General features: G+C 36.5%; 2 protein-coding genes across 2 annotated transcripts; both read right to left on the bottom strand.

Annotated features, from left to right (window-relative positions):
* Window positions 1-2,469: 2,469 nt before the first annotated feature.
* LOC108995456 (protein PHYTOCHROME KINASE SUBSTRATE 3-like) lies at window positions 2,470-4,122 on the bottom strand. Its single transcript, XM_018971032.2, has one exon. It carries the CDS (start codon window positions 3,965-3,967, stop codon window positions 2,744-2,746), a length of 1,224 nt encoding a protein of 407 aa, XP_018826577.1. The 5' UTR covers window positions 3,968-4,122; the 3' UTR covers window positions 2,470-2,743.
* Window positions 4,123-5,212: 1,090 nt separating this feature from the next.
* Window positions 5,213-11,489, bottom strand: LOC108995455 (probable methyltransferase PMT2). The gene is made up of 7 exons (XM_018971031.2): window positions 11,242-11,489; window positions 9,475-10,126; window positions 8,945-9,155; window positions 8,165-8,453; window positions 7,229-7,618; window positions 6,275-6,352; window positions 5,213-5,820 (listed from the first exon to the last, which is right to left on the bottom strand). The coding sequence occupies exons 2-7, from the start codon at window positions 10,117-10,119 to the stop codon at window positions 5,586-5,588; spliced, it is 1,848 nt and encodes a 615-aa protein (XP_018826576.1). The 5' UTR covers window positions 10,120-10,126; window positions 11,242-11,489; the 3' UTR covers window positions 5,213-5,585.
* Between the last annotated feature and the right edge of the window lie 535 nt (window positions 11,490-12,024).

Here is a 12,024-nt window from a genome sequence, read left to right on the forward strand (position 1 = left end):
CCTTGTATGTTAGTGTTGAAATACCTTTCAGACTTTACTTTGGTGGAGAGAACAAGCATTGTTCTTTACTTGGTGTGTCAAAGCAATTCTACTCATCAAGAGCAATAACCTTTATGAATTCATTAGTACCAAGGCTAAAATGCATGAGTTGATAAAACTAAAAGATTTGCTTTCGAGAAAGTTGGCAGTAATCCATTATCATAAGGAAGAAATGACATAAATGAACAGAAACAAAGCTCCCTAAATGCTAATGCTTTCAAAATATATATAACATATATATATACATATATATATATGTATATGTGTATATTAAGTTGAAGTGAGGATGGCTTTCCTTAGTGGTCCAGGGCAACTATTAATTCCATCTTCCAAAGTTCTAATTTCATTTCAATCCAACCCAGTAGGTCCCTTCCCAACATTCCATTAGGGGTACCTCTGCCTGTATATTTTATTAGATGACACCAAGATAATTCCACTGACATCCATCTTCAGTGTCAATCTTTTAAGATTGGGTGTGATGGGTTACTTCTTCTCCCTTCCCCCTTTCATGAACATTTATGACTTGTCTGCCTTCACTTTCTAGGCTACCCTTCATGAATATATGAACACGGCTGGCCTTCTCTCAAATATCTTGGGATTTCTTTCTTCAAGAATTTATTGCTGAAAAAAGTTCTAGTTTGCAAGCTCGATTATTGACAATTTAGATAGAACAGAGTTTTATATTTTAACTTCTTTTTTTCTGTTATCTGTTACGGCTCTTACAGCCTTACAGGTGTATTCATACACAGAGAGAAGTAATCAACATGGCTTCTCTTGTTTAGCAGAAAGTGCGGTTTGGCATTATGGCTTCTCTTGTTTAGAGACTTTCAAGAAAAGAAAGTCTCAACTTGTACAGAGAATCTACTGTTACAATCCAACACTAACACTGGAGGTTAATAGGGTTCACAGAAATTTTGTTTAAGAAATGTTACGTGATTCCCAACCTTATTTCTGTGGGATGAAAATGAGAGAAGAGAGAATGGGATCCACCTTGGTTGTAAGATGGTTACAGAATTGAATGTAGCTACCCAACTTGCTTTAGCATATAATGGCCTGACAGTAATGGGTTGAACGTGTCACTGTGTGCGACATTCCTTAACAGTTCCCATCATTTTGAGTGATATATTCATGATATGAGTGTTTCAAGCCAAAGAGTCGCTTGTTTTTAGATATGAGATGAGATAAAATGAGATGAATTGAGATTAAAGTTAAAAAGTTAAATAAAATATTTTTAGAATATATTAAATTTGAGAAAGTTGTAATCTCATTGAAATGCTTCGTGTTCACAAATTCTGTGCTTTGTTGTTTGCAAAGATATAAAATCCTGGACAAAGCCACTTTAGGGGCCCGTTTGGATACAAGATCTCACCTCATCTCATCTTATCTAATTTCAACTAATAATTTCACTATTATTAACAAACAATCTCAACTCATCTCACTATCCAAACAGACTTTAATGTCCTTTGATAAATAAATTATATGTACAAGCGAGTGCGGCTGCACTATTGACATGACAATATTTAATCTGCAAATCAATTTAATTTTAAAGTAGAATGACTCTTAGGCCTCTTTTTTTCCACAACTCCTCTCAACTCATATTATCTAATCATTACAACTTTCTCAAATTTTCATACAAAATAAAATAAACAATTTAACTTTTTCAAATCTGAAAATAAAAAAATATATTCTAACAATATTTTATTCAACTTTTAACTTTAACATCAACTCATCTCATCTACAAAAACAAACGAGATTTTAGTTTCTGCAACAGTAACCTGTCCTAGTCAAGATTTGCTATAAAGATTGGTAACACCACAAAAAGGCTACAGTGAAGGATTAGATTCCAAATCCAACTTTCTGAAGCTCTGGCATTTCCATTTGTTATGTTTTGTCTTAGTCAAGAGAGATACACGCCAACCCAAAGTTAAAGATTTGTAGACAGAAGTGAGGCAAACGTGATTCGCCAAAAGCAGAGACTTGGTTAACATATTAGAGAGAAGGAATGACCCCAAGGTTGTAAATCAAGAGAACAATAAATAAAAGTTGGACCTATTGAAGGAAAAAGGGGTTGGACAAGGGTGGTCTCAATAACTTGATGCCTACTAGTCTTTTTATTTTTGTTAAGTCCGAGTGCCTTGACAAATCTAAACCCCTTTTATATTCTCAGGATTGCCGTGCCTTTGAATGACACAAAAGCTATGGATATAAAGCTTCTTTTTAGAGAAATAATAGTTGCAGTCGTGAGTGTGCAATCATTTTGAAAAAAATGAATAAATACGATATTCACATAAAAAAAAATTTAATTTTTTAATAATAGACCTCGCTCTTTTTCAAAGCGATTACACGGTACTTGTGCACTCTACAACTGTATGTAGCATTACTCTTCTGTCTAATCACTGCAAAGATATTAGTATTGAGTTGGGTTTATGAAATTGATAAATTAGTGCAAAAAGTATACTTCAGATTTAGGATGATTGCACGATTTCTGTAAAATCATGTCATACAGAAGAGTTTCAACAAAGTTCTGCTAATCTTACTTGCATTCACTACAACATGAACAAGGATAAACACAAAAACTGCAAAAGGGAGATCTCTCTGGAGATAATAATGTTGCACTCATGAGAACTCAAAGTCTTTCACCTTAATCTCAATTTACACGGAGGAATCCAATCTTTACTGCTGTACCGAGTCAGAATTTGCCTTCTCATTTTGTTCTGTGTGCAGTTTCAGCAACATTCAGTGCCTTGAGACTCTTACAGCCAAGTAGTCCACTTGGACGGCTTTTTGGCGCCTCCTTGTCAATTATGGATTTGGTTTTGACCACACCAGGAATCTTATTACTTTCTTCCAGTTTCTTTTCATCAAAGCCAGTATCGGCTGAGAAACGGGCAGCACTGGCTGTGACAACACTCCACTCAATGCTTGCGTCACTTGGCTCATACTTGGTAATGGAGGTCAAACAGCTGGACATGCCATCAGACTCTTGCCTCGTGAACTGCGGCTGCTTTTCACTGCAGGATAGGTTCTCTATCTCAAACAAATCCGAACTAGCATCACTCCCCACATCTTCTTGCATGCCTTCTTTTCCAGAAATAGTGGAAACGTTTTGGGCTTTTGGAATGGCATCCCAAGTGAGGATGGAGAGTTTCCTCTCTAAGTTCATTGCAATGTCGCCTTTCTTCATCATATAGGATCCAAACACCTCGAGAGATTTTCGTGGTTCTTCTTCTTTGACCTTCTCCTCTTTCAACTGGGAATTAGCTTCCAGATTTTGCAACCCGGGACTTATAGTTGGAAATGAAAAACTCTTTTCTCTGTTTGACCTCTCGAACTTTGGGCCATGACGCTCATCCTGTAACTGAGATCGGGGTTGGAACTGGTTGTGATCAACTTGAATTGCCTTTTTTCTGACCTCTTTTCCATGAGTTCCTCCATGCTTAAGGATATTAAGCGATTTCTTTTCTGAACAAGATCTGCTGCAGATAAAACCAGAGAAATGTGTCTTTCCATTTACCTTCTTTTCAGTATTTTGGGATGGTTGCCTGTGAAAACTTGGTAATAAACCGGCTTGGCTATTCCAACTTGCTTCAGAAATTATGCTAGGAGTTCCTGGCCTGCTCTTTGGTTCTCTATAGTTCTGATCAAATCGGGAATCTTTCTTAAGCCCATGCGTATCAATACTCTTAGAACTGTCATTATTCAGCCCCATGCTGAAGTATCTTTCAGCACGAAAGACACTGATTTCACCCTCTGTAGTTTTGCCTCTGTCTAGGCATGTCGAAGAGGGAGTGGTTCGGCTTGAAGCGACGGCAGGAGGAAGATGCTGAACTAACTTGGCAACCTTAAGTATAGAGCCCTCTTCTGCTGTGCTGAAGTATGAAGAAACCGCAGCATTGCTGAGTTTGGTGCTGTTCTTCTCAGTGTCCATGGTAAGGACAGGTTGTTTAAGAAGTTTGAACAACTGTGTAATAAATAAGCTTATGCAGATGATAGCACAAAAATGGGGTGCTTTGGAGGATTTTAAAGCTCTGAGTAGCGCAGAAAGTTTAGAAGATGGTGGTCTATTTAATATAACAGAATTTCTTGCTTGGAGATACAATTGCCTTGAAAACAAATTTCTTTTTAAGTAGGGGTTGTGGAGGGGGTCCAATACATAAGAGTCTGGGCCCTACTTGCCTATATATTTAAGGAGAAATGATATTTGCAGTCGTTGAGTGCGCAAGCGCAGCATAATCTCTTTGAAAAAAGTAAGTAAAACAGGACCCACATGGAAAAAAATTAATTTTTTATTAATGAAACCCAGCTCTTTTTCAAACCGATTGTGCGGCGCTTGCGCACTCAATAGCCGTATGTAGCATTACTCTAATTTCAGTAAACAAAATGCCTTTTTTGAGTTTTCATCAACTCACTAATATCTTAAACTTTGATTCCAACAATATGGACATAATCGCTTCTGTTCATGTGGATATGATTATATACTCTTTTCAACTCATGATCTGTGGAGACATCATCATTCACAACAAGTGGCTCACAGACCATTTCTTCAAGTGAGTTTCTCTATGTGATGGCATGAGTCAAAATCAGCATGAATGGAAAGTCTAATTTGTTGTTCACGAGCCATTTTTTGCCAAGAAACTCTTCTCTTCATCTTACATTTTATCATTTTCCAATCATACATGCTGATATTATGACATATCAATTGCTATGACTGGGTATCATAAAATTCAGAATGAAAAACAACATCTCTCTCTTTTGTAGGCAAATTAAAGACATGAAAAACCAAGGTGTAAATGGCTGCTGATGACTACTTCATTGAGCTTGATTATGACTTGGACAGGAGATGATATTGTATGCTTAGCTATAAACAGATGCACGTTTATGATCACATTTCTGGGCAAATGTCGACCACCTTCCTATCCTAACATTGCATCTTCAGTCCAAGCTTAGCAATTGTTGCAAGGAAGAAAACAGTGGATTAGGCTTTATTAGCAGTAGATTTGGCCAAATATAAGATGCCTGAAATATTACAATTGTGAGACTGATGTTCTATTTTGCCCAACTTGTGAACTTTTTATTTTAATAGTCATAGTTCCGAGAATTATACTTTGCAATAACGAATTACTAAATTCACTATATATTCAGTTTCAATAAATAAATAAAACATAATAGTAGATGAGATAAAGCCAATGTCCTTTAGCCAAAACCAGGCTTCATTCTAACAAGAAGCTTGAGTATCAACATCAGCTGTAAGATCTTCAAAGAGAAATTACAAGAATTAAAAAAAAAACTTAAGTGTAAAGGCTAAAATTGACGCAAGGAGCTTTTTTTGATCGGTAAAATTGACATGGAGCTTCAAAAATTGTCAACACCTATGAGTCTGCTATACCTACCATAGGAAGCTGGAGAATCAACGACAATTACCACACTAGTCATGTCCCTCGACTTGCTACTTGCCTGGACACCCTGAGTTGGTATAAAGTGATTCTTTGAACTTGACTCGACGACAGTTGCTGGCTATAGTTGCGCTAAAAAATTCTCCTTTCCTTTCACTGTGAAGATGTAGAGTTGTTTTCACCTGCAACCCAATACTGTTTGACAGCAAACAATATCTTTTCTTGGACAAGAGGGCCATCCTCATGATCTACCATTTTTGTATTCCACCTCATTCCTTTCACAATTCTTTTAACCTTGATTAGCACATCCATTTGGTCACGGAATATAACAGCCCCTTCAGGCCGTAGGATACGATCCATCTCCAGAAGAATGTCTTCCGCATTGCACCTGCGTTAGTTAGGGTTTAAGCAAAAGCAGCTTCACACAGGAAAATGTATCCATTAAGGAAGATCAAAATGAACCAATGGCAAGGCTTTTGTCATCTCCAAGTTGGTTCCTGCTACAAGGTGTATCCTAACTTTTCATGTTTCTGCCAATTTGTGCTAATAGTTGTTGCTTGAACTCTAGAACAGTACTCCATGGGTAAATTATTTCGTCTTCTTTTATATGCAACGTGAAATGGACGTGGGCCTTGCCACTTATCAATACCCAATTAGTAAAGAGATCAAATTTCCGTCTCTGAATGGAAAAGTAATTTTATTTTTACTCTTATTTTTATGAGAGAAGATTTGACTTTTGTGAGATGGGGCTGCTTACCATTAGAATGATGTTTAATATTACAAGTAACAAAGTTTTTATTTCCATTTGAACAAAGTAGGATGTAATGTCAGGAAAGACTTACTTATCCTTGTATAAGCTGAAAATACCATTTGCATGAATAAGGTCGTACGTCCTAGGATACGTGGAGAAGGCTTCACACCTGTTTTAAAGTAAAGATTGTGAACACAAGAAAGGCATTAGCTAATGAAGTAACAGTGTTGTAATATAGAAGCAAGCAAGATCAAATTTCAGCTTCCTAGGGGCTGGTTTCTTTTAATGCATCAAAACAAACCCGGGAGGGAATAATATAAGTGATTTATCATCAAATTTATTCAACCATTGAATCAATCCAAAGCAGAAATAAAGTCTTTCAGTGAGTAGAAAGGAAGCAATGGCAACTTTAATCTAAATGCAGTAGATCATACTTAAGTCAAGAATACACACCAGCTGTCCAGAATCCAACCAGAGCCTACATTATGTTTAGGTCGGTCAGTCACTGAATCTCCAAGGTGAATGATGAAAATTCTTGTTAATGAAACAAAAGTGGGGTTGAATTCTCAGCTCAAATAGCAGAGATAAATTTTCGTGTGGTGTAAAATATGGAGGTTTAAGAAATTAGTATGTGGAATGTGATTTTACTTATTCAAAGTTTCTGAAGAAGAAAGAAGCATGGGGTGTGACCATGGGATAGTAAAGAAAGACCATAAATTAAAAATTCATTATCAGGTTTCAATAGATGAAAAAAGTAATTTTACCTGAATAAATTGTATTAAGGATGACTAAGAAAGCTTCAATAAATTGTATTATTGAGGAGGAGGATGAGGATAAACACACGTAGGTTAAGGTAGTAAGTAAGGGCATGTTTGATTAAAAATCGAAAAACTATATTTTCGACCAGCCCAAATTATTAGGCAAAAGGGGCTTCGTTGAGTTAAGTGGATACCCGTTAAGAAAAGGATCATCAAGACGGATGTAAAAGCTAAGTCTATATAGATCTGGGTTCTTTGAAAAACAGAAAAGACATTCCAGAAGTTACCAATCATGATATATGCCGATCAATCCACGCTCAAATATGACACCCAGTGTGTCCTTCTCAGCTATTGTAGGCATAACATTCATAACCCACAACTTAGGAGATTCAAGAGCAGCAGCAAAACTTCCTAGACCAGCATTCATATCCATAATATTGCGATATCTGCCAGAATCAATGATCTTGTTGATCCTCTTATAAGCATTCACATGCTTCTTCCATGAGCGGTTGTCCTCCTGGTATGCCTCAACGGATATTCCAGGAATGGATCCACTAGATATTCTGAAAGGAACAGCATTGAGTCTCTCTGGAAATGGCTTCCATGCTCCGTCAGCAACTTCATCAGGATTAGTAGTCTCAGGATACGGAGTTACACATGCTTCCATCTTTTTGTACCTAGACGCCAGCAGAAGATGGATGTTTCAGAGCAAAATTTTCATGATCTCTAAAATACCGTAAAACTGAATGCTACAGTTGAAACTTAATCAATGCGATGAAAGAAGACAACGGGACAAGAAAAAAAAACATATTATGAATTCATTGATATCCTCAGATCTTCTTAAAACACTTGGTTTGCAAAAATACTCCTAAAAAGGTTTATTCAGAAAAAATTTCAGATATCATTTAGATCCTAGTAATGAAAATACTTGTCATTCAACAATCCTTTTGTTCACTTTGTTCACGAAACTTCTAGAAAGTTAAAGCAGCGTAGAGGGAACATATACAGTGCAAGAGGTAGATCACGGGAAATCTGCATCAAGAACAAGCAACTCAAATCACTTGTACAAGTGCAAGAGGTATATCGCCAGAAACTGATCATATAAAAGAAACTCAATTGCAAAGAAAATTGGGTGCATGTGCAACTTTCCAGACATTTCTTTGCCAGTCAAATAAAAGTTCAACAAGAGTGTAAAAGAGAGAAATTCAAATAGAGTAATATACCAAACACCATCAGCATTTTCAGATTCACACATTGCAGGTTGAGAATCTTGATCACGGCAATAGTCATAACTTATTCTTTTCCTCCAAATAGCAATATCACCCTTCTCATGCTTCTTTTCCCAACAAAGAAGTTTGGCAATCTCTTCAATGTTTCTTTGTTCCTCCTGAAGTTCTTCTTTGGGACGTTGCCATGCTTGGTAATTATTCTTCCAGTTGATGGGTGGACCAGAAAGAACCCAGTAACCACCGGGTCTAAGAACTCGGTCAACTTCCATCATGTACAATCCATCTGCAGGTGCCCAATAATCATGATAAAAATTAGTTTCAGTAAACTGAATGTGATAACAGAAATTAAAACTAAACAAAAAGAAGATAAATCAATTATAAAGGTCCAGAGACTCATCAGAAAATAAGAAGCCAATGATCAGTTGACATAATTGCGCCAGTCAAAAGAAATTTTATCTTCAAACGAGTACTTTGATTATAATGCGTCAAGGAATTATAAGGCTCATCTTAAGCCAGCCTGAAACAAAAGTAGCTTTTCGGCTGCCTTTGAACAAGTCAAGCTTCATATTCATGGCAGTTTCAGCAGAGTCAAGGAGATCAAAATGGACTTATACTTAAATTAGGTTGCTAGCAATTGAATCTAATGCTGTATCCTCACAAAGCTATTTTTTATTGCACCTGGCGAGCTCATTGTTAACAAGCATTTCGCTCTTTTTCTTTTTACAAGGAATTACAAACATATTACCCAACAAACTATATAATTTTTATCCTCACCATTTGCACCCCATGGAATCAAGCAACGGGAACAGTGTGCCATGTCAAAGGCTCTGGAAGGATATGGCAGCTTTATGGTTCCAAGAACACCAATAACAGCCGGAACACCTCTTTCCAAAGCAAATTGAACTTGTGCTTCATGAGAGTCCCTTGGTGCAAATGACATGGCAATAACATTTTTCTTGAATAGGTATGCACCCCAACTTGCAACCTAACCACCATCCAATAGCACTAAATCAACTATACTAAAGATTAATGGAAGTATATAAGCTTGATAGACTAAATATAAAAGTGAGGAAAACTAATGAACTGAATGAACCAAAGGCAAGTTGTATCCATAGAAGAAAAAGTAGATTTATCACTATGTATCGCTGCTTACGCGAAGAATGCATGAATGCTATGAGCCATATTGAGATGATAAAAAAATGGGCAGGTATGATGCATTGATATGGGATAAGAGTTTGGGCATTTATGAACACGAAAAACAGTGCAATGAAAGCTAAGTGCGGACATTTTACAATTTAACCTACCCCACAGCCTGTATCCAAAGCAGTTCTAACCATCCCGTTGTCTAGTGGAATCACAGATGCGAGTTCGTTAATATATGCATCCGCTCCATGAGGAAACTGTGTGCCTCCACCAGGGAATCTAAAAACATTGCCCTCATATTGAATCCAGTTCTGAATAGCCTTCTCAACTGTCAAGCTCTTATAAGGTGCATTTGCATAAGGCACATAGTCGCGACTCTGGGGCCATGGAAATGGGGTCACATATCCTTTGCGTGCAGGAATAAGGCAGCGCAGTTTCTCATTCTCAGGAGGGCAATGCCGTTCCCTATAGATCATGTTTTCTCGTGGAAATGTCATAGCCCGCATTTGATCTTGACAGGGTGTGTAATCAATGTAGCGATCATCACATGGCTTGAACTCATTAACTTCTGCTTCAGATTCATCAATTGTCCCAGCATCTCCACCATGATGGGTCTCATAATTTAGGTTCGAGAGGATACTGCAATCTGTCTGTTTGGTAATCTCCACAGCTATGCTGTCTCCCTTGCCAAAACCACTTCGCTGCCATGCACCCAGTATATAGAAGAAACCACACAGACCAACAACAATGAAAATTGACATTGAACTCCTACTTCTATTGTCTCCCGAGTTCCCCTTTGTCGCCATGATGCACCTGAATTTTTTTTACACAAGTAATTAAAGTATACATTCATATATAAAAAGTAGAAAAACAAGTGATTTCTGCATCCAACCTTATATAAGAATAGCGAAATAGTGACAGGTCAGTACATATCAAATGCAAAAGAATTCTCCTGCTTGGAATGATTCGAAGTCAATGTATATTTTTTAGGTTCAGAAATAGTCAATTCTTGCAACATTGCAAGGACAAAATGAATGAAAAGAGATAGAACCAATTAAAATTTACAGTAAATGGACATGAAAGAACACGTGTTTTACATGATGTTTAAATTAACTAAGAAAATTTTTGGGGTTCAGAAATGGTCAGTTCTTGCAACATAGCAAGGAAAGAAATGTATGAAAAAAAGATTGAACCGTTTAAATTTACGGCAAATGGCCATGAAAGAACACGTGTTTTACACCATGTTATAATTACTAATACAATCTCGACTTAAGAATATAAAACGGTTCAATCAATCCTTAATACGAGTTAAGAATATAAGCCTTAATACGAGTCTTGATAGAATTTCCAGAGCTAAATCAATCAAAGATTTTGTAAAAATGAAAAGTGCAAGCAATTAAGCGTAGACTGCCAAGCGTAACCGTCAGAGAAAATTGTGCTAGTCTTGTTTGCACGTATACAGATCTGAGGAACAAATCCAAGAAAAAGACCTCTCATATCTCTTTGTTTTTGGCGTAAATCAAAGAAAAAGACCTCTCATATTTTCTCTTTGTTTTTGTCGTAAATAATATTGGGACTTCGAAATTTATTTGGGTGCTTGAAACCAAAGTTTCTCCCTCAGCTGAGTCAACACAAACTATTTATAGTTGAAATAATTAACTCTATCTGGATTCTCATAGATTAGAAATCAAAGAGATACATGCAATAACATTCAACTTTTTATTGTTCGAAGTAATCAACCAGAGGAGTCGCCGATTATAAATTCAAGGCAAAAATTTAAACAGGTCAGGGCGAGATTCTATGAAACATTAAAACCAAAATGAAACAGAGTACCACGGGTTGCAGGCTGCAGCCTTAAGATCATAAACATGAAAACAATGATGAATTCCCACAAATATAGATCCAAACCGAAGAACCAGAAGGCTTACGGATCTCAGGATGTCAAAAGAGCAAAATCTTTCTGTGGCAAGTCGAATCAGATTTACATCCTCATCTTTCAAAACCCATAACTATGAGAGCGAGCGAGAAAAGCCACTCCACCAGAGAGAAGGTTGTATTGAATTATGTATGGCGGGTGGGTTGAAAATGGCGAATGGACATGGAACTGAAAACGGAAGGTCGCTCTCTGCGCTCTCTCTCACTGATTCAATCTATCGAAATTCATTGGTTAGTTAATCTGATACTTTCAAGTTTTCAACGCAAAACAATAACGTAGTTCTCTGGCCAATTAGATCCCGCCACTTCATTTTACTTCTTTCTATTCTTCTCAAATTACTTTTTTCTTTTTTCCTTGTTTTTCTTTTGAAGGAGTCTTTTTTCTGATTATTGCAAGTGATTTCTTTTTTTCGCTTTGGTGAATAACAATATTGTAAAAAATAAATAAAATATAACTTACAATTATTGCTCTTAAAACATTTAAAGGTGTGTCTGGCGATTGAAATCAATTTCAACTCATCTTAATTCATTTCAAATTAATTATTGATGAACTCGTTACTTTTTTAACTTTTCATAAAAAAGTTAAACATCATCTCAACCTATTTCATACATTCAAACACATACATAAATATATTTATATTTAAACATATCTCGATGAGATTTATAAAATACTGTTATTTACAGATTAACTTAAATTATTTAGGATCACCTCAGCATCTAAACGCAATCTTAATATTGTTTGTATGAATCTGTCCAACACCAATAAATGTTACAAC

This window comes from Juglans regia, chromosome 2 (genome assembly GCF_001411555.2).
Source record: "Juglans regia cultivar Chandler chromosome 2, Walnut 2.0, whole genome shotgun sequence".
Classification (NCBI taxonomy): domain Eukaryota; kingdom Viridiplantae; phylum Streptophyta; class Magnoliopsida; order Fagales; family Juglandaceae; genus Juglans; species Juglans regia.